This window comes from Muscardinus avellanarius (genome assembly GCF_963383645.1).
Source record: "Muscardinus avellanarius genome assembly, chromosome: 1".
Taxonomy (NCBI): Eukaryota; Metazoa; Chordata; class Mammalia; order Rodentia; family Gliridae; genus Muscardinus; species Muscardinus avellanarius.
Window position 1 is genome coordinate 124,328,922 of NC_137786.1, and position 23,991 is coordinate 124,352,912.

General features: G+C 36.0%; 1 protein-coding gene across 1 annotated transcript in view; it reads right to left on the reverse strand.

Moving 5' to 3' along the window:
• The window catches only part of LOC308278487 (olfactory receptor 8G1-like), a gene marked incomplete at both ends in the record, with an annotated part of 199,958 nt that extends 179,423 nt beyond the window's left edge, over nt 1-20,535 (reverse strand). The window contains one exon of the mRNA XM_080718272.1: nt 20,479-20,535. Coding sequence (XP_080574398.1) covers nt 20,479-20,535 — 57 coding nt within the window. The remainder of the gene's footprint in view (nt 1-20,478) is intronic.
• Between the last annotated feature and the right edge of the window lie 3,456 nt (nt 20,536-23,991).

A 23,991-nucleotide genomic window follows, 5' to 3' on the forward strand; every position in this document is an offset into this window, starting at 1 on the left:
ATTCAGCAACATTGCAGGATACAAAATCAACCTAAAGAAATAAGTGGCTTTTCTTTATGCCAACAATGAATCCACAATGAAAAAACATTTTCATTCACTATAACCTCAAAACCAATAAAATACCTAGAAATACACCCAACCAAAGACATAAACACCTCTATAATGAAAACTATAAAACATTAAAGAAAGAAATTGGAAGAAGGAAAGATCTCTCTTGCTTATGGATAGGCAGAATAAATATCATCAAAATGGCCATTCTGCCAGAAGTGATCTAAAGATTCAATGCAATTCCTATCAAATTACCAATGACACTCTACATAGACCTAGAAAAATCAGTCATGAATTTTATATGTAGAAAGAAAAGACCCAGAATAGCCAAATAAATCCTCAGCAATAAGAACCATGCAGGAGGCATCATAATCCCTGACTTCAAATTATACTATAGAGCAATAGTAGTAAAAAAAAAAAAAACAGCATGGTATTGGCATAACAACAGGCAGACTGACCAATGGAACAGAATAGAAGATACAGAAACATATCCACACACTTATATTCAATTAATCTTTGACAAATGAGCCAAACTCATATGCTAAAGAAAAAACTGCCTTTTCAACAAATGGTGATGGGACAACTGGCTATCCATTTGTAGAAAGATGGAACTAAATCCTTACCACTCACCATGCACAGGAATCAACTTGAGATGGATCAAAGATGTAGAAATTAGATGAGAGAGGAGAGCATAGGCTCAACACTCCAACATATAGGCACAGGTAGTAACTTTCTCAACAAGACCTCTAAAGCACAGGAAATTAAAGCAAGAATTAACAAGTGGGATTGAATCAAATTAAAAAGTCTCTTCTCATCAAAGGAAACCATCAAGAACCTAAAGAGGAAGCCTACAGAATGGTAGATCTTTACTAGCCACCACTCTGATAGAGGGCTAATATCCAGAATATACAAAGAGCTCAAAAGACTCTACACTAGCAAAACAAATAACCCAACCAAGAAATGGGCAACTTAACTGAATAGACACTTCACAAAAAAAGAGATACAAATGGCCAACAGACACATGAAAAGATGTTCTTCATCATTAGCCATCAGGAAGATGCAAATCAAAACTATGCTGAGATTCCATCTAACCCCAATCAGAGTGGCAAGCATAAAGAAATGCTAGTAAAGATGTGGGGAAAGAGGAACTCTTTTACACTGTTGGTGGGAGTGCAAACTAGTTCAGCCACTATGGAGATCAGTGTGGAAATTCCATAGAAAAATTGAAATAGATCCACCATATGATCCAGCTCTACCACTTCTGGGTATCTTTCCAAAGGGGTTGAAATCAGAGAACTACAGTAACATATGCATACCTATGTTCATAGCAGCATAATACATAATAGCCAAAACATGGTACCAATCTAGGTCTCCATCAACAGATGAGTGGATTGCAAAATTATGGGAAATACACACAATGGAATTCTACTCAGCTGTAAAGAAGAACAAAATCATGCTATTTGTAAGATGATGAAAAGATCTGGAGAACATTATGTTAAGTGATAGCCAAGCACATAAAGAGAGGGGACATATATTTTCTCTAATATGCCCAAACTACACAGTATTGGGGATACCAGAGGGACTCCAGATAATGGAGAAAATCTCAACAAAGCTAGAATGGAAGGATTGGAGAGGAAGTAGATTGAGGTTAATTAATAGAGAAGCTACACCCAAATAGGTGTAAAAGTATGAATATAGCATGGTTAACTTGGACACGCATTGTTGGGGGGGAGGGGAATGGGGGTGAGAGGGCACCAAGCACAGTCTAAATGTATACCATTTTCAGTATGTTCCACATATAAATAAAATTAAAAAATAAATAAATATATGCATAATAGAAAAAGAAAACAATAAACTCCCACAACACCACAAATCACAGCAATAACAAAACTCACTAGCACATAAGTTTAGAGATTGTCAGAAGGACAATTCAGAACTTTAATAGTAGAAATGATACAGGATTTCTGAAAAGAAGGCAGAAAGATCATGAAAGAAGTGAAGGGACAAATAAAGAATTTGACACCCTGCACAGGAGTTAAAAAGAAGCTTTGAAGGAAATGAAGATGAAATAATTGAAGTGAAGGCATCAATACAAACTATAAACAGTAGACTAGACCATATGGAAAATAAAACCTCATTCTTAAAAGATGACCACTTGAAAATTAACACATAGTATACAATTTTGAAAAAACAATTTGACAGCATGAATTGGACAGTGAAGAGATCTAGGCCAGTTTTAAGAGTTAACTTATAAAAAATAAGCATAGAAGACCTATTATTCTTATTTAAAAGAATCAATAACCTTTTCCAAGAAGTAATACCAGAAAATTTTCCAAATACAGCAAAATAAGTTGACACAAGGGTACAGAAAACAAATAGAACCCCCATTAGACAAGCTCAGAGAAAAGGTTCACCATGCCACTTAATAATCTAACATAGATGCTGAGGAGAGAATCTTAAAGGTAACTAAAGTAAGAGAAGAAGAAGTGACATTCAGAGGCAAACCAGACTTCCCAAACCAAGTTATGAAAACTAGAAGGGCATGGAGAAACATATTTAAACACTGAAAGAAAACACTTTGCAGCCAAAAATATCTTACCTAGCAAAGATATTTGTGAAATTCAATAGGGAAATAAAAATCTTTGTGTGTGTGTGTGTGTGTGTGTGTGTGTGTGTGTGTTACTGGGGATGGAACCCAGGGGCCTTCTACCTCCAGGCTACACTCCCAGACCTATTTTATTTTATATTTTATTTGGAAACAGGGTCTCAAACCAGCTAAGGCTAGCTTCAAACCTGAGTCATCTTCCTGTCTCAGCCTCCCAAGCATGGGGATTACAACTGTGTGCCACCATGCCCGGCTGGGAAATAAAAATCTTGCATCTAAAAATAAGCTGAAAAAATTATGTCTTCCAAGCTAGCACTAAAGAAAATAATCAGAGATAAATTACAAAGAAGAATTAATATATTAGTGCCAGAATCAGAGAAACAATAATTTCCATCAAACAAACAACTAAGCAAAGAAGAGCAAACACTACCTCAAATAGAAGTTAAAACTCAAATGGTTAGAAGTTAATAATCATTTCTCCTTCATCTAGAATTACTCCTATTAGAGGGAGCATCTGATTTTTTTTTGTTTTTTGTGACTGACTAATCTCACTTAGCATAATGTTATACAGTTCCATCCATTTCCCTGAAAATGATGTAATTTTGTTCTTCTTTATGGCTGAGTAAAATTCCATTGTGTACATACCCATAGTTTTGTAATCTATTCATCTGTTGATGGACATTTTGGCTGGTTCTATAGTTTGGAAATTATGAATTGTGAATTGGCTATGAACATAGATATGCAAGAAAGATAAACCATAGATAATCACATAAGGTGACCTAACTAAGGGGGATGAGGGGGAGAAGGAAATCTCCTAATGCACATGACATACATTCACAAACATCTCAAAGTCCATCAGTAAGCCAAACATGAGAGGGAGGGAATGGGGTATGAACTGGGAAAGGGCTAAGTGAATGATGTGTGCATGTCTGCCTCTACAATCTCATACACCATTAAGATGTATGATTACAGTGCCCCAATAAAAATTCTTTTTAAAGAATCATCTCTCAATAATCATGTGAAATATAAATGGCCTCAAACTTTCTAATAAAAAGATATAAGGTGAAAAAATAGATTTAAAAAAACAATCCTTTTATATGCTGCCTAAAAGAAACACATCTTGTAAAAATACTCACAAACTAAAGGTAAAGGCCTGGAACAAGGTAATCCATGCCAATGGAACTCAAAGACAAACAGGAGTTACAACTATGATATCAGACAAATTAGACATTAAGCTTAAGTTTATCAGAAGAAACAAAGCAGGACTTTTTCACTAGTAAAAAGAATAATATAGCAAGAGGAAATTATGATACTCCATTAAGAAGTAGAGTAAAAAAAATCATGGGTGTCATCTAACTTATTTCTTGATTTTCCATGTATCAATTTTTTCATATCCTCATATCTCATTTTATTTTTCTGTAAAATATCCATATGTGTGCTTATTTATCCAAATGTAGACATTTGCATGTGATTATATATATATATATATATATACATATATATATATACACACACACGTGTGTGTGTATGTGTATATATGCTAATGTGTAAAATATATGCACACTGTGTATTGAATCTGAATTGCTTGGATCTATTTTACAAGATTTATGTACATGTAATTGTTTTTTTTTTTTCAGTACTGGGGATGGAACCCAGAAGCATTCTACATCTGAGCTACATCCCCAGCCCTATATTTTATTTTTTTTTCTTTTGAAACAGGATCTCACTGAGTTGCAAAGGGCCTCACTGAGTAGCTGAGGCTGTTCACCAGCTGGGATCCTCTTGTCTTAGCCTCCGAAATGCGGGGATTACAAGTGTGCACCACTATGCCTACCTCTGTGTGTATGAAATTTTAAGTTAGTACTTCAGGCATTAAAGAAACAGCATCCAACAATTATTTTCAGTTCTTGGGCAAAAACTAAAATGGCTATTTATGAGTTTTTATCTTTCTAATCCTTTATTAATTTATTAAGTATATTTAGACATGTTTAGAATAATATAAATGGTCAGACTGTCAATAGTATTCTGAGGACTGCTGGAAGATATACTCTTAAAATACTCACATACCTAACAGAAACATTGCAAAATAAATGTGGTTCTCTACCACAGAAAGAGTGATAAAAGACACTGGTGCAGGAGAGATATTATAACAAAATACAAAAGTAAAAATATGTAGGGCTACTTAAACACCACTACAGAAAAATATATGCAATCTAAAGTTGCATATTTGAAAAAAACCACAATACAGCAAATACATTTGAACACTAGGCTATGATAAATGTGGATAATGTTCTCATACAGTATTTTTTATTTCTGCGATATCAGCATGCATTAATGCCAAAGAAAACAGTTACTCACTTAAAATATGTAGGGAGCATTAGGATATCACAGAAACAATCTTGAAGTAGAACCTTTTTTTTGGGGGGGTGTCTGGGGATGGAACCCAGAGGCATTCGACCTCCGAGCTACATCCCCTGCCCAATTTTTTATTTTTTATTTTGAAAGAGGGTCTCACTGAGTTGCAGAAGGACGACACTAAGTACCTGAGGCTGTCTGTGAAACACGATCCTCTGGTCTCAGCCTCCCAAATGCTGTGATTATAAGCGAGAGCCACCACTCCTGTATTTTTACCTCCTGTATTAGTTAGGGTTAGGTTTGGATGTCCACCATAGAAGAGCACAGGGACACTCCATGTTGCCTTAAACCAGAAGCAGATGTATAAGTGGTTCTATGGCTCATCCTAGACATAAGATACTTTTAAATGTTTGCACTACTGCATTAGATGTAGTGAACATTATTGGTCTCCAATAAAGACTTCAGATCCTTCCTCCATCTTCACCACCTGGCCATCAGATCAATATATGGAAGAAGAGGGAGATGTCTCCCAATATGAAGAACACTTTCTGGAAGGGATAGACCTTAATCCACCTGTGTTATCTCACTGGTAAGGAGTTAGTCACATGGCAAACCAGGTTGCAAGAGGAGTTAAAGAAATGTCATGGCTATTTAGATGGCAGTGTGCTAAACTATGACTCAGACATTTATGTATATATGTATGTATGTATGTATGTGTGTATGTATTTATTATGGAGACATGAATGTCAGCTAAACTAAGACTCAGAACATTTATTTTTAAAAAATTTTTGTTGGTGCATTGTAGTCATACATCTTAATGGAGTAAAAGAATGGTGAAGGAATACATGTATACATCACCCAATTAGCCTGTACCCAATTCTGCCCCATTTCCTTCCCTCCCTCCTTCTCATGTTTGGCTTAGTGATTGACATTGATATATTTGTTAAAGAACATCATGTGCATTAGAAAATTTCCCACTTCTCCCCTCCTATCCCCTCAGGTCATCTTATTTGCTCATCTATAGTATCTCCTTCTTTATCTAGAGTTCTTCCTATGATACATTTTCTCCCTAGCTTCTGCATATTAGGGAGAGAATCCAATTTTGTATTTTTTTTGTGACTGACTAATCTCACTTAGCATAATGTCCTCCAATTCCATTCATATTCCTGTAAATTACATAATTGTATTTTTCTTTATGGCTGAGTAAAATTCCATTGTGTACATATCCCAAATTTTTGAAACTTATCCATATGTTAATGGACAGATTGGCTAGTTTCATAGTTTGGCAATGGTGAATTGTGTAGCTATGAACATAGATAAACAGTTACTTTGGTTTCTATTTTGGGGGGTTGATACCCAGAATTGGTATTGCTGGATCATATGATAAGCTTGTTTCCATTTATCTGAGGATCCACTATACTGTTTTCCAAACTGGTTTCACTAATTTACAATCTCACCAACAATGTATTAGAGTTCCCACCTCATACTCTCACCAGCATTTGTTGTTGTTTGTGTTTTGAATGATTAAAATTCTAGTTAGAGTTAGGTAGTTTTGATTTGTGTCTCTGACTGCTAATTATTTGAGTATTTTTCATGCATTTATTGGCCATTTGAATTTCTTCTTTCATGAAGTTTACTTGCCCATTTTTTTTAATTGGGTTATTTGTTTTCTTAGTGCAGAGTTTCTTGAGTTCTCTATATAGTCTAGATAATTAGTCCACTATCAGAGGAGTAGGTGACAAAAATCTTCTCCCATTCTGCTGGCTCTGAGTTGAGTTTCTTGATATTTTCCTTTGCTGTATAGAAGCTCTTCAGTTTAATGCAATTCCATGCATTGATTCGCTTTTTAGTTTCTTGTGCCTTTGGGGTCTTGTTGAGAACATTTTTACCTGTGCCTACGTGTTGCAGTGTTGGACCCGTGCTCTCTTCAAGGAGCCTCAAGGTCTCTGGTCTAATTTCCAAGTCTTTGATCTATCTTGAATTGACTCTTGTGAATTGTGAGAAAGGATTTATTTCCATTTTTCTGCATATGATTAACCAGTTTTTCCAACATCATTTGTTGAAGAGGTTATCTTTTTTACAGTGTATGTTTTTGGCCCCCTTTTCAAAAATGAATTGGCTGTACATGTGCAAATTTGTTTCTGAGTCTTCTATTCTACACCATTGGTCTATGTATCTATTTTTGTGCCAGTACCATGCTGTTTTTATTACTATGGCACTGTAGTAGAGTTTAAAGTCAGGTATTGTGATTCCTTCTGCATGGTTTTAGTTGCTAACTACTTTGGCTATTCTGTTTTTTTTTAATGAATTTAAGGACTGATTTTTTTTATATCTCTAAGGAATGACATTGGAAATTTAATGGGTATTGCATTGAATCTGTACATCACTTTTGGATGTATGGCCATTTTGATGATATTTAGTCTGCTTATCCATGAACATGGATGAACTTTCCATCTTCTAAGGTCTTCTTCAATTCCTTTTTTCAGTGTTTTATAATTTTCTTTGTAGAAGTCTTTTACCTTGGTTGAGTTTATTCCTAAGTATTTTATTTTTTTGTGGGATATCCTGAGTGTAAGTGTTTTATAGATTTATTTTTCAGTTGATTTATGGTTGGAATATAGAAAAACTTCCAATTTTTTAGGATTGATTTTGTATCCAGACACTTTGCTGAATTTTTTTTATCAGTTCTCTAAGCCTTTTGGTTGAGTTTTTGGGTCTTCTAAGTATAGTAACATGTTATCTGCAAATAGTGAAAGTTTGAGTTCTTCTTTTACTATTTGTACTCCTTTTATTTCCTTTTCTTGCCTTATTGCTCTGGCTAGAGTCTCAAGTACTATAATGAAAAGAAGTGATGATAATGGACATCCTTGTCCTGTTCCTGTTTTTAGGAAGAATTCTTTCAGTTTTTTCCCATTTAATATGATGTTGACTGTAGGTCAATTGTATATTGCCTTTCAGATATTGAGCCATGTTTCTTCTATTCTGATTTTCTGCAGTGCTTTTAGCATAAATGAATGTTGGATTTTGTCAAATGTTTTTTCAACATTTATTGAAATGTTCATGTGATTTTTGCTTTTGGTTTTGTGTGAAAGATTACATAGATTGATTTTCATATGTTGAACCAGCCTTGCATCCCTGGGATAAGCCCTACTGGTCATGATATATGATTTTCTTGATGTGGCTTTGAATGCATGTTGCTAATATTTTGTTTAGCAGTTTTGTATCCAAGTTCACAAAAGATATGGGCCTGTAGTTTTCCTTCCTTGAGCTGTATTTATTTGGTTTTGTATTAATGTATTGTTGGCTTTTTGTAGAATGTATTTGGGAGAGACTCGTTTCATTCTATATCACAAAATATATTGAGGAGTATCGGAATTAACTCTTCTACAAACGTTTTATGAAATTCACTTGGAAAACCATCTGGTCCTGGGATTTTTTTTTGATGGTAGGCTCTTTATTGCTGTTTCAATCTCTTTGATTGCAATTCTTTGGTTTAAAATTTCTATATCTTTTTGACTCAGATAGGTAGGTTGTATTTACCTAGGAAGTTGTCAATTTCTTCCAGATTTTCCATTTTGTTCAAGTATAGTTTTTCAACATAGTTTCTAGTAATCTTCTGGATTTCTACAATATCAGTGTCATATCTCCTTTTTTATCTCTTATCTTCATAATTTCTCTCTTTTTCTTGGTTAAGTTGGCTAATCATTTATCTATCTTGCTACTTCTTTTGAGAAACCACTTTTGTTTTTGTTGATTTTCTTTATTTTTTATTCTCTATTTTGTTGATTTCTGCTCTGATTGTAATAATTTCATGTCTTCTACTGGCTTTAGGGTTAGATTTTTTCTGTTTTTCAAGGGCTTTGAGGTGTGTCATTAGGTTATTTATTTGATGATTTTCTGTTCTTATGTGAGCATTCAGTGCTATGAATTTTCCTCTTCATATGGCCTTCAAAGTGTCTCAGAGTTTTAGCTATGTTGTATCTCTATTTTTGTTTCTAGAAATTTCTTGATTTCACCCCTTACTTCTTCTATGACACATTCTTCATTTAGCAGTGTGGTGTTCGGTTTCTACATGTTTATGTGGTTTCTCTGGGTCTTCTTATAGTTTATTTCTGGTTTCATTTCAGTATGGTCTGAAAAGACACAGGAAAGAATGTTCAGTTTTTTGAGTTTGCTAGTGCTCACTTTGTGGCCTGGGACGTGATCTATTTTAGAGAAGGTTCTATGAGCAGCTTAGAAAAATGTGAACTCTGCTATAGTACAGTGGAATATTCTACCTATTTCTAATAGGTCTATTTGATGGTGTTCTTTAGGTCTGAGGCATCTTTTACTGACCTTTTGTCCAGAATATTGATCTAACAGTGTGAGAGGAGTGCTGAAGTCTTCCGGCATTATTTTATTGGGACTTATGTGTGACTTAATGTGACAAAGAGTTTGTTTTATGAAAGTAGCTGCACCTATGTTTGGATCATAAATGTTGACTATCATTATTTCCTTTTGCTGGATTGTTCTTTTTACCAGTAAAAAAAAAAAAAAGACCTGATTTGCCTCTTCTAATAAGCTTGGGCTTGAAGTATAATTTGTCAGAAATCATAGTTGCTGCTCCTGCTGTTTTTTTGAGTTCTGTTGGCATAGATTACTTTGCTCTAGCCCTTTACCTTTAGTTTACTACTATCTTTATTTCTAAGCTGTGTTTCTTGCAGGCAGAAGATAGATGGATTCTGGCTTTTAATCCATTTTGATACCTTATATCTTTTTTATTGGGGATGTGAGGCCATTTATATTCATTGTGATTATTCAGAGATGATTTTCAATTTCTAACATTTTGAGTTTTAACTTCTGTTTGAATTATTTTTTTTTCTTTGCTTAGCTGTTGGCTTGATGGAATTTCTTGTTTCTCTGGTTTTGGCATGTATTATTTATTTATTCTTTGCAGTTAATCTCTTTAAGTATTTTCTCTCATGCTGATTTGAAAGACATATATTTCTTCAGCTTCTGTTTGTCATGAAAGATTTTTATTTCACTGTCTAATTTGAGAGATATTTTGGCTGGGTAGGAAATTTTGGGCTTCAAGTTGTTTTATTTCAGAATTTGGAATATGCTACTCCAGGCCCTCCTAGCTTTCATGACTTGCATTGGGAAGTCTGGAATTATTCTAATTGGTTTGCTTCTGAATGTCACTTGGTCTTTTGTTTTTGTTGCCTTTAAGATTCTCTCCTTGACATCTACAATATTCAGTTTGACTATTATGTCAAATAGTGAACCTTTTCTCTGATCTTGTCTGAAGGGGGTTCTATAAGTTTCCTGGACCTGTGTATTGACCTTTTGCTCTTTGTTTGGAAAATATTCTGATATTACTTCTTTGAAAAGATTGTTGATACCTTTGGTTTCTCCTTCTATTCCCTCTTCTATGCCAATTACTTTTAGCTTAGCTCTTTTAAAATGGGCCCATATTTCTTCTATGTTCAGTTCATGCTGTTGAACTGTTTTTTCTAGGTTATATACTATGCATTCATTTTAGGAGTGAGATTCTATTCTTCCTGTGGTCTAATCAATTGTTTATAGTTTGAATTGATGCCTTTATTTCAATGATTACATCCTGTATTTCTTTCATATTCACTCCAAATTCTTTTCAGAAGTCCTGTATTATTTATACAGTTACATTCCTAATTTGACCTTCTGGATATCTCTGCAATTCTGTGTTGTCAGGTTCTGTTTTTGTGGGGTTGTGGGAGCTATTGATTCCCTGTTATTCTTCCAGCTCATGATTTCAGAAGTTTGTATCTGTTGATTTTGAATAATTTTTCTCAATCTCTAGGTGTCAACTGGTATATTTAAAGGCAAGTTGTATTGCATTCAACAGTGCTGTTTGAGTGAAAAAGGAAGTGAAGACATAAATGGAAAAATAGAGTAAAGCCTCAGATAGGACTGAATAGAATGAGAGCATGAGTTTAGTAAGGTAGTATATAGAAGAGATTAGAGATAATGAATATGTAGTAGTATTCTAGTAACCAATGTAGAGTTTCTGTTATAGTGATATGAAGTGAATTTAATACAAGACAAGGAATATAAGGGAGGAGAGGGAAAAAAAGAGAAAAAAAGGATAGAAGAGAGTAGGTATTTACAAGTGAAGAAGCTTGGGATAGAATAAACAAACAGGCATATATACTTACACACACAAAAGTACAGCAACAAAAAAAAAATAACACCAGCAACAAATTAATACAACTCTACAAATATGTGAATATTCAGCAGCAGACTATGTCTTTGCAGTCTCTCTCTGGGTAGACACTGAGTGCTACCAGCACCTTTCCTCTTGCAAACCTGGTTCTCTGATTCTTTTTCAGTCTATGCAGATGGCGGGTATCAATGGGGCTGGATCTAGTGTTGAGTGCAGGTCACCCTTCACACTTTTCACAGTTGTGGAGTCTCAGTCTTTCTCTGCCTTCTAAGTTGGCGGATGGGTCTGAGACCAAACTCAATGTAAGAGTTTCTGTTCTCTACATTTAGGTCTGGGCTGGTTTGACTTCTCCCTGTTCAACATGATTGGGTGGCCTGTGGTGATCCCATAGATCCTACTAGTTGAATCTAGTATTAAGTGTAGGTTTCTCCCTTCATTTTCCACTGACAGAGGCTGAGTCTATCTGAACCTCTGCTATGTCAAATAGCCAACTCTAACCCCACCTACTCTGTGTTGAACCACAAAGTTTCAGACCCAGGGAGTTTATTGCAGCTATTTGAGTTCCTGGGGGTGTTGCACTGGGTGTTCTCCTGTGGAGATGGTGGCTTCACTTAAGGTATTGTTGAGCGCTGGTCTGGATCTCTGAAGGGCTTTGTGAACTCAGGCACCTTTGCTGCAAATTGTAGACTTCATTCTCACTTTCACTAAGTTAAACTACAAAGTTTTAGACTGAGGGAGTTTATCGTGACTGCACGAGTCCCTGGGAAGCCACTCTGGGCGTTGTCCTCAGGGGAGCAGGGCTTTACTTACTATCTTGATAAGTGTTGGTCTGGATCTCTGGAGGTCGTGGTAAGCTCCGCCACCACTGCTGGAAGTTGTAGCGGTGTTTGTGCAGAAGGAACTGAAAACTTAAAATTCCAATGAGCTGCAGCTGCTTACTTCAGGTTCTTAGTTGTTTTCCTGTTCATCCCTGGAGTCAGGTGCAGTGAGGTAAGATGGCACCACTGTGGTTCCCATGGCAGCAAGGCTGGCAGGTTTCTTTTCTGGTGTTGTTGCATGCCACTCTGGATCTCTGCAGGGTGTAGTGAGCTCGGCCACCACTGCTGCCACTGCTGGAAGGTGTAGCCAGTGTTTAGCAGGAGGAACTGATGGCTTACAATTCTGATGATCTGTAGCTGCTTACTTAAGGTCCCTGGTTGTTTTCCTGTTCTTCTCTGGAGTCGAGTGCAGTGAGGCAAGATGGCACCACTGTGGTTCCCATGGCAGCAAGGCTGGCAGGTTTCTTTTCTGGTGTTGTTGCATGCCACTCTGGATCTCTGCAGGGTGTAGTGAGCTCGGCCACCACTGCTGCCACTGCTGGAAGGTGTAGCCAGTGTTTGCGCAGGAGGAACTGATGGCTTACAATTCTGATGATCTGTAGCTGCTTACTTCAGGTCCCTGGTTGTTTTCCTGTTCTTCTCTGGAGTCGGGTGCAGTGAGGCAAGATGGCACCACTGTGGTTCCCATGGCTGCAAGGCTGGCAGGTTTCTTTTCTGGTGTTGTTGCATGTCACTCAGGGTGAAGTGATCTCAGCCACCACTGCTGGAAGTTGTAGCCAGTGTTTGTGCAGGAGGAACTGATGGCTTACAATTCCAATGATCTGTAGCTGCTTACTTCAGGTGCCTGGTTGTTTTCCTGTTCTTCTCTGAAGTCGGGTGCAGTGAGGCAAGATGGCACCGCTGTGGTTCCCATGGCTGCAAGGCTGGGAGGTTTCTTTTCTGCTCTTTGATTGCCTTGTACTTACCATGTTATTGTTCTAGTTATGGTATTTTCTGGCTTTTGTATAATGTTGTTTTTAAGGCAATGAAGTTCTGGTGACAGCAGAACTGGTAATCACTGCTTCCCTCAGTCGCCATCTTCTCACTTCTTATTTTAAAATGTTGATTCACAGGAAGTTAATAAAGTCATATGCAAAGTCTCTTGAACTCCTCACCCATCTTCTGCTTATACTGATATTAATCAGAAGTGTAGGAAAATAGCAAAACTGAAAAATTGGCATTGTGGCAGGAGTGTTAACTAATCACAGATTTCACTGAGCTTCCAATAACTTTACATGTACAGGTGTGTCTGGAGTTCTTTTGCAACCCAATGCTATCTGCATAGTCAAGCAACCTTCATCAGAACCAGGATACAGATTTATTTATTCTATGCCATAAGGAGCTTCCTTATAAAAAAAAACTTTATGTTCATATGTATCACTTCTCATTTTCCTCTCTGTTCTCTGGAAACTGCTAACTTGTTCTCCATCTCTAATTTGGTCATTTTGAGGATAATAAATGGATTCATACAATGAGTAACTTCAGAGTAACCTATAAGACTGTTTTTCACTGATAATAATCCCTTCCAAGCTGTTGTATGAGTCAGCAATTCATTTATTTAATTGCTGAGCAGTATTCTGTTTATGACAATCCAAATTTATTAAGACATGTACAGTAATCATAAAAGTACTAGGTCCTTGTTTGGGCATAAAACATAATCCGGTTTGCTTTGGAAAATATTTATGAGTCAGGAAATGAAGGATCACAGTAGATGGACTTAAAGCTCAGAACTTACATGATCTTTATCCTCTTGTCTCAGGCTTCTAACTATCTGGGACTGCAGGAGCAGGCCACTGTGCCTGGCTTGTTTAACTTAATTTAAGTCATATATTATATATCAGTATATATTTTGAAAATATATTATTTCCATTGGGGCTTACATTTTAATATTATTTTAATTTTTTGTGTCTTGAACTTACACAAATGAGAATAGAGGCACAATATTTAATGGACATTTCACCAAAGTAGATATACAAGTAGTAAATAAGAAGAATGACAAACTAAAATTCTTTTTTTCAGAAATGTTTCTGCAAGGTATTTTGCAGAAACCAGAGCTAGAGATGTTTTGGTAGACAAGGCTTCTTTTAGATATACCTTGTTTCAGGAAAATGATGACTGGTGGAAGATTTTTACATTTGCTTTGGTGTTTGCATTCTCTCAACAATTCTTCCATTTCTGTTGGTCAATAAAAAGCCCCTACTTAATTGTAGGGGATCAAACCTGTGTTCACCTTTATTGTAAGTTTTCGACTGTATATACTCCAAACAGAAACAGTGCAGCCAGATTCATTTCAGCCTCAAAGATGGTGTTTATGTAAAATTAAAGACCTGGGCCCAGTGGCACATGCCTATAATCCCAATACTTGGGAGGCTGAGATAGGAGTACCACAGATTTGAAGCCAGTGTGTGAAATAATCCTGTTTCACAATAAAAAACAAAACAAGGCTGCAATGTATCCCAGAGGTAAGACACCCCTGGGTTCAATCCCCAGTACCATACACAAAAAAAGAAAGAAAGAAATGTGGCAATGAGCTGCACTTTTTTCTTCTAACTGGGAAATGGGTTTAGCCAGTGTCTGTTCCCCACCACCTTTGGTGAAGTAACTGAGGCTGTCCTTGAACCTGCAATCCTCCTGTCTAAGCCTCCCAAATGCTGGAATTACAAGCATGCATCATCATGCCCTGAAGTCATGCGTCTTAATATGGTACAAGATGCTAGAGGAATACATTCACACATCCCTCATTTACCACTTCCCCATATTCCCACCCCATTCCCTCACCTCCCTCCTTCGCATTTTGTTTTAGTGATTGACTTTTATGTCTTTGTGAATGTACTTCATGTGCATTTGGGAGTTTCCCTCTCTCCAACCTCCCTCAGGTCACTTTCTTTACTCATCTAAGGTTTCACCTTCTTCATCTACAGTTCCTCCTATGACCTATTTTCTCCCTAGCTTCTGCATATTAAGGAGAGCATATGACTTTTTACTTTTTGTGACTGACTAATCTCAGTTAGCATGTTTTCCACTTCCATATATTTCCCTGCAAATGACATAATTTTGTTCTTCTTTATGGCTTAGTAAAATTCCACTGTGTATCCCATAGTTTTGTCATTCATTCATCTTTTTAAATTTGTAGTTCCCAAATAGCAAATGAAATTAGTTTTTTTTCATTTGGGGAAATGCTGGGCATTGAACCCAGAGTCTCTGCATTCTATCCAAGCACTGTACTATGAACTATATCTTTACCCATTTTTCCATTTTTTAATTCTCCCACTTCTATTATTTAAACAAAATAAATTATTTTTTCATTGTTGACTTTTAAATGTTCTTTGCATAGTGTGGGTACAAGTCTTTTATCAAATGTGTTTTTCAAACACTTCCATGCAGTCATTGGTTTGCTTCTTATTCTCTTAATGAAATAAAGTGATCTAAATAAGAAACATAACAGTTTTAATGTAATATCCATCACTTTGAGGGGTAGGATATTGTGACCAAACCATCCACTAAACACAGATAAAACTACTGAAGATTTTCTGCGGTACTCTATTTTATGAACTGGCTTGTGATAACAAAGATTTTTATATTATTCATTAAACTGTTAAGTTATATTTTATGAACTTCTAAATTTTTAAGGATTATGTATTATTTGGTAAAATAAGAAAAAACTGACACAGTCAGTAAATACTATATTTTCCTATAGACATGAAAGACTTTTCCTGTTTCTTAGGTACTATTCCCAAATTAAACATATTCATAATTATTAATGAAAATATGTACTTGTTTCTGTAACATAATTTTTGGGAGGAGTGTACTGAGGATTGAACCCAGGGTCATTATACCTTCAATTTACACTACCAGTCTTTTTTATTTTTTGTTTTGAAACAGTGTCTCACTAAGTTGCTGAGGCTGTCCACAAGCCTGCTATCCTCCTGCCTCATTCTTCCAAGTACTAGGATTATAAGCATGCACCAACACATCCAGGTTAGGAAACAATTTTTATAGCAGGCTTTTTGACTGAAACAGGTACTTCCTATTGTTCACCAAGAACTTTTAATTATTATATCTCTTATTTCCTTGATATTCACCATTAATGAGAAAATTTGAACAGATAATGATAGTGATTATGTTTTATTTTAATTGACAAAAGTGTATATATTAATGGGGTGCAATGTAATATCATTAGATATTCACTGTGGTTAGTTAGATAATGCAAATTAACAAAACTATCACCTCACATTCTTATCATTATTTGTGGAAAGAAATCTATTCTTTTAGCAATTTTGAGATGTATAATACATTGATATTGACTATAATCACCATGCTTGCAATGGACTAAAAGTTATTTCTGTTGCCTTTATAAAAATTACTTTTTATACTTTTATTGGTGCATTGTAATTATACATTTTAGTGAGATTCAGAGTGATACAAACATACATGCACACATCCCTTGCTTTATTTCCGTCTAGATCCTACCCACCTCCTCTTCCATGTTCATTTGGTGAGATTGGTTTTATGGCTTTATATACAGACATAACATTATTTGAACTTTTTCTTTCTTCAATTCTTTCCTCACTCCATGACTCCCACTCCCAACCTTAACCTATTCTACTCATCTCTCTCTATGTTAGAGTTTGTTATAGTTACTATTTTCTCTCTAGTTTTTATATATAAGAAAAAAAATACAACCCTTACTTTTCAGAGACTGATTGGCCCAATTTAGTATAATATTCTATGCTTCCATCCATTTTCCTGCACACGACATAAATTTTGTTCCCTTGGACAAACATCCCCCTTTCCTCTTCTCCTACCAGCTACAGCAGCCATTATCTTACACTTTGTATTTCTGAGTTGAAAGGCTTTAAAGACATAGATGTTTTAAAACTCACTTATGTCTTTAATAAGCATTTCATGTAGTTATTAAACTATGTATATCACAGCATGTTTCAAATCAGTTTAAGAATCTCTTGAAACACATGCACCATGATGTATATAAACATAAGTATAGAAGTGACAACAAGAATTCAGATAGAGCCTGAAAAATTAAATTTTAAACAATTTTTAAAAAATTTTTACATAAAATTATAATAACTATTAGTTCTTATGTCAATAATATTAGAATAAATTAAAGTTTTTCACTGGCACCATTTTTCTCTAAGACAAGGCTTATAAACTAATGTTCTAGACATTTTCAATAATCATGATCTTAGTTGGCCGTGGTGGCGTGTGTCTACAGTCCTAGCACTTGGGAGGCTGAGGTAAGTGGATCACTTAAGCTCAGAAATTCAAGACCAACATGGATTGAGAAATCTCATCTCAAAAAAATGTCATGATCTTCATATAAATATAAAAGTTATACTGATAACAGTCTGTTGTCCCATGACTATAATACATCTACTGAGGGTATCTGCCCCAAACCCATTCAAGGTAGTGATAAACCATAAACGTTATACCTTCCCTGCAACATACACAATAAACACATTTGTAGAGCTCTGTTTTCTATAATTTCTATACAAATAATTTGTTTTTGTTACCAAGTACTAACATAATAGTCAATAGATTTGTTTGAATCTATATACTAATAAGGAAAAAAGTGGCATGCTGCTTCACTAGAAAGGACTGACTCATATTGCTCAGCCTCACATCCCTTGAAACATGGTTACTATTACTATGAATAAAATGAAGTATTTTCTTATAGCTAAGGCTGATTACTCCACTTTAAAATGGAATTTTTGGCAGAAATGAGATTTTTTTTTTCTAGTTCGGCACAAAAGCCTTGCAGACTTTCTCTCTACTATAGGAATCTTGGCTCAAAGCATCATTCCCACCTAATCACCACTTTTAGTCTTATTATGAAATAATTCTCCAGAAGTTCGCTCTGTTCCTTCACAATTTTTTCTTTTTTCTTTTCATTTCCTCATAGGATGCAAATGGGGGTCAATAACAGGGCTCTATGTCATTAGCTCTGTGGCCTTAACCATGTCACATAAGCATTTTATTATCCAGATAGTAGAATAAGCAGACATATTAAAGAGAATAAACATAAAAAGCTATATATGTGGGGGGTTATTTGTTTTTGTGGTTTTTGAGCTGGGCAATGAATCCAAAATTACATGCAAATGTCGAGTCAATTAGTAGACTATAACCAGCTATATTTTGTTTTTAAAAAGTAGTAAATAGAGTTTCTTTTAACAAAAGAAATCCTTGTTGTGCAACATCAGAAACAAAAAATGTGACATTACATGTCATGCACTGTTCCATTGCAAAAATAAATAATTTTAAAAAATAATAACAGCATATGTGCTGGCGCACAACTGTAATCCCAGTACCTGTCAGGCAGAAACAGAAGAATCTCAGTTTCAAGGCTAGCTTCTACAACTTAGTGAGACCTTCAGCAATGTAAAATTAAAAACTGTTTCACAGTATAAAATAAAACAGGGCTGGGGCCTCAGTGGTAGAGTGGTAATCTCCAACATAAAAAATACACACACACGCATATATATATATATATATATATATATATATATATATATATATATATATTTACACACACATATATATACACATACATGTACATATGCATATATTTTATTCACAATAATTTACATTACCCACAATCTAGAAAACAGGAACATGCCAATGACAATTGCAGTTTCATATAAGAAAAAATATCAGTTTACCAATACATTGTCATTACTGGTAGAGTTTGGGAAACCTGAGCAGATAGTTAGTCCTAAACTATACTCAAATATCCACAAAATTCAATCTTAGTCAAATGTAATTCACAACACTTTTAAAGTCAGGCTAAAAATCTAGAGTAATAACCATTCTCAAGAAGACCCTAAATAAACTGGATGTGGTGGTGCACATCTCTAATCCCAATCCTTGGAAGAATGAGACATTAGCATCCCAGGTTCCAGACCAGCTAGAGCAATTTAGCAAGACCCTATTCCAAAGTAAAGTGAATGAATAAATGAACTAATTAATAATGGCTGGGTATAGCTCAGATGTGTAGAATACCCCTGGGTTCAATCCCCAGTAAAACACACACACACACACACACACACACACACACACACACACACTCTAAATAATGCCGGATGTTTTACTGTTATCATTCCCACAGTTGTTGTTATCCATCTTTTTTCTGTAGCTGTTATAGAAAATAAAACTCTTGAAATAGGAAATAGATCAATTAAATTGTCTCAGAAAACAATGAAGAAATGAACTTGCTAGAAAGCAAGCAGTTGAATGGCTTCCGTTGGGTGAAGAAGACATACAAGAAAAATAGTAGATACTGCAGAGTTCATGTAGGAAAATATACCAGCCCAGTATCTTCATAAAGTAGAGATAATAAAGACCAGACTTGACCCAACTGCAGACTGATGAGTCTCAAGTCCAAGAATAAATCCACATGATGATACTACATGGTGATAAAAGGAACAACAGTAGAGTCTTGCCTGGATTGTGGAATGAAATATGAAAAGTATAACTATAAAAGTAAGAAGGAACAGAGGAAAAGCCTCAGAAAAGGAAACAAGGTATATGGGATCCTATTCCCTGACACCAGGTGTGATCCTATTCACAGTTCTCTTGAGAGCAAGTTTTACATCCTTGTTTCTGAGGCTGTAGATGAATGGGTTCAGCATGGGCGCCACATGAGTGTAAAACAATGAGAAATACTTTCCCTGGCCTGCAGTCTCAGATGATGGATTGACATATGTGAGCAGCCCTGATCCAAAGAACAGCCCCACAGTGACTATGTGAGAACCACAGGTGCTCATGGCTTTGGACCAACCTTTAGCTGATGACTTACGAATGATATTACAGAGAATCAAGCCATATGAGATGAAGATAACAAAGCTAGATACAGTGACGCCTGTCCCCACAACAACAGAACTTGCAAGCTCATTGACATAGGTGCTGCTGCAGGACAGCTGGAGGAGGGGGAAGATATCACACATGTAATGTTTGATGAGGTTGGAATCACAGAAGCTGAGCCTGATCATGCACACTGTATGGACCAGGGCACCAGCAAACCCCATCAAGTATGAACTAAACATCATCAGACAGCAGACCCTGGGGGACATGAGGACCATGTAGTGCAGGGGCTGACAGATGGCCACATAGCGGTCATAGGCCATGGCTGTCAACACATAGCACTCAGAGCTGACAAAAAAGGAGAAGAAAAATAGCTGAGTTATGCATCCTGGGAAGGAGATGCTATTTATCTCTGAAACATAGCTCATCAGCATTTGGGGGGTGAAGACAAATGAATAAAAGAAATCAATGCAGGAAAGATTGAAGAGAAAAAAGTACATGGGAGTGTGAAGATGCAAATTCAGGCAAATCAGATTAATTAAGATCAAGTTTCCCATTACAGTGACTACGTGGTTCACTAAAAATAGAAAAAAAAGGGGCAGTTGGAACTCTGGTAGGTCTGTCAACCCCAGAAGAATAAACTCTGTCACTGAGGAGTCATTTCCTATAGTCATTTTCCTCATGGGTATCTGTAGAAACAGGAGGAAAAGGTGACACTACCAATGAACCCTCGCTATTTGGCCCTGAAAGGGACAGTTGGAGCAAAGGGTTTCCAAGCTTGAAGTTATCTGAAGACACAGTAAGGCATCCAAAGAGCAAGACTTCCTATCTTGGTTCTTGAAGAATCTCCATTTTCTTCCTGCTTCTCTGACCTGTGATGTGTGTCTCTGTCTAGGAAGAATGCCTACAGACTTCCCAGTGTCTCTGAGCATCTTTTCCTTCCTTCTCAGTCTTTGCTAAGGATTAGAGCTGAGAATAACAGTAAATATGTGGTGTTCTCCAAAACCAATGATTTATATAGCATAAGCTGTGAAGGATGATTATCTAAACACAATGATTCAGGGCTCACCCTTGTTCCATTGGAGGCTTCTCTTCTGCTGGAAATCAAAGGCTCTTCCTCCCTACAGTCCTAAGGAAACCAAGTTCCTGATTATGAAGGGGGTACTAGTAATCCAAGCAGATGTGTCTCTGACATGTGTGAAGGAATCATCTGGAGATTATTCCATAATTTTTATTTGAGAATCTCACTAGCAGGTTATCTTCAGTTGCATTAAGGAACGTAACCACCTCATTTTAGTTTTCAAAATAGCACCTCAGACAAATGAGATGCTATATCATGCCCCATAGTTCTAGGGAAATTGATGAGAAGTCCTGAAAATTTTGCAGCCTTTGTGCTTTTCTTCCTAGTTAGATGGGCCCCTTGAGGGTAGAAATTACTTTTCCTGTGTTTACATTCTATATAATAGATCTTACTTTGGACCTTTTGAGATTCAAAGTTCTACTCAATTTCTAATTTCCCACAAGAAATTGTTCATCCCCAGGGCAGAGTAGTGGGTAGCCCCTTGGGCAATCTCCTTGTCATGCCTTATGGGAATCATTGAGGAAAAATTCCAGATAAGAGTCACTTACCATTTGTAATATATTTCTATAAGCCTATGAGATTGTGTTAAGAAATGTTGGATCATGTACTGAATACTCAATCAGAGATAAGAAACAGGCTGAAAGAATAAGAGTATGTCCTCAAAAGTCATTCTGAGTTTAAAATCAACCCTTACAAATCCTCAAACATGAGTTTTTAAAGATGTAATATCACTGATCTGATTTGTTATTATTTATGCTTAAATAAACAAAGTTCTTATTGTTCATATTACTTTGCTATTCTGGGTCTTTTGTTCTTCATTTTGAATTTTAGTTCTGTTTTTTTATAGCTAAAGAATAGGAGTATGCCCTCAAGTCAGTCTGAGTTTAAAACCAACACTTTCAAATTCTCAACTCTGACATTGTAGAGGTGTCATATAACTGCTCTGATTCTCATATATTTATGTTTAAATAAAAAAGTTTCTGATTTCTCAGAATTGCTTTGTTATGAATTTTAGGACTGACTTTTTCTAGCTCTATGAACAATGACATTTGTATTTTGATAGTGGCTACATAGAATATGTGGATCACTTTGTTCAGTATGGTCAGTTAGACAATATTTATTCTTCCAATTCAAGAACATAAGAGGCCATTTTTTTCTTCTAAGGTCATCTTTCTTTTCTTTAACTGATTTGGTGCCTGATGTCAGTTAGCATGAGTGGCAATACAGATTCTGGCAAAGGAGTCAGCAGCACACACAGCACCAGAAGGTACAAACCAATGGACAGTCAGAACAAAGATTAATGAGCATGTCCCAAAATGAACTGGTAGGAAAAGAAGGAAAGAAAGAGCAAGTTTAGGGGATTCGTGATCTTTTGTTTCAATCTAGACCCACTGATTCAAATTCCCAAAGATAAAATCTGATGGAGGAGAGATCCAAGATGGTATGGTGTAAGGACCCGTAGACTAACTACAAGGCCACCTTTAACACCTAGGCAAAAAAAAAAAAAAAAAAAAGGGCAGGGGAGGCAAACAACAGAGACGTTAGAACAATAGCCACAGACAGGTCCACTAACTGGCAGGAAACTTTGGAAGAAACAAATATTCTTATAATCAGCAATCTAAGACCTTTTTCACAGACACTGAGCTCACCAGCCACAGAATCACACAGCTCTGTGACAAGATGGAAAGATGCTTCCACTTCCCTGGCCATGGCAACCCCCTGATCCACTGCATGCTCCATAACAAAGGTGACTGCAGTACCTTCCTGGGGTAACTGAAAGCAGCCCCCCAAAAAAGAGGGGGTATGGACACAAGAAGATAGATGGATTCTGGTTTTTAGTCCATTTTGATACCTTATGTCTTTTTATTGAGGATTTGAGGCCATTTATATTCATTGTGATTATTGGGAGATGATTTTCAATTTTTAACATTTTGAGTTTTAACTTCTGTTTGAAATATTTTTTGTTTCTCTTTGATTAGCTATTTGCTTGATGGAAATTCTTGTTTCTCTGATTCTGGCATGTATTACTTACTTTTTCTTTGCAGCTAATCTCTTTGAGTATTTTTCTCTAGTGCTGATGTGGAAGACATAAATTTCTTTAGCTTCTGTTTGTTGTGAAAAATTTTTATTTCACCATCTAATTTGAGAGATAGTTTGGAGGGTAGGAAATTTGGGGTTACAAGTTTATTTTTCTTTCAGAGTTGGGAATATGTTACTCCAGGCCCTTATGACTTTCATGACTTTATTTGGGAAGTCTGCAGTGATTGTAATTGGTTTGCCTCTGAATGTCACTTGGTGTTTTGTTTTTGTTGCCTTCAAAGATTCTCTCCTTGGCTTCTGCATTGATCAGTTTGCCTATTATGTGGTATGATGAATTTTTCTCTGATTTTGTCTAAAGGGGATTATATAATTTTCCTGTACCTCTGTATCAACCTCTTGTTTTATGTTTGGAAAATTTTCTGATATTACATCTTTGAAAAGATTTCTGATCCCTTTGTGTCACCTTCTCTTCCCTCTTCTATACCTATTATTGTTAGGTTAGCTCTTTTCAAATGGGCCCATATTTCTTAAATGCCCAATTCATGCTGCCAAATTGTTTTTTCCAAATTATATACTATGCATTTGTTTTTGGAGTGATCATCTTCTAGGAGCGAGATTCTATTCTCCTTGTGATCTAATCAATTGTTTATAGTTTGAATTGATGCCTTCACTTCAATGATTACATTCTTTGTTTCTTTCAGACTCTCTCTAAATTCTTTTCAGAAGTCCTGTATTATTTCTACAGTTACATTCCTGATTTGTCTTTCTGATGATTTCTGCAATTCTGTGTTGTCAATTTCTGTTATTGTGGTTTTGTGGGAGCTCATTACTTCTTTGTTATTCCTCCTTTTCATGATTTCAAAAGTTTGTATCTGTTGATATTGATAGATTTCTCTCAGTTTGCAGGTGTCAACTGACACTTTTCCAAGGGCAAGTTGTATTGTATTCAACAATGAAGTTTGAGTAAGGAGGGAAGTGAAGTCATAAATGCAAGATTAGGGTAAAGCTA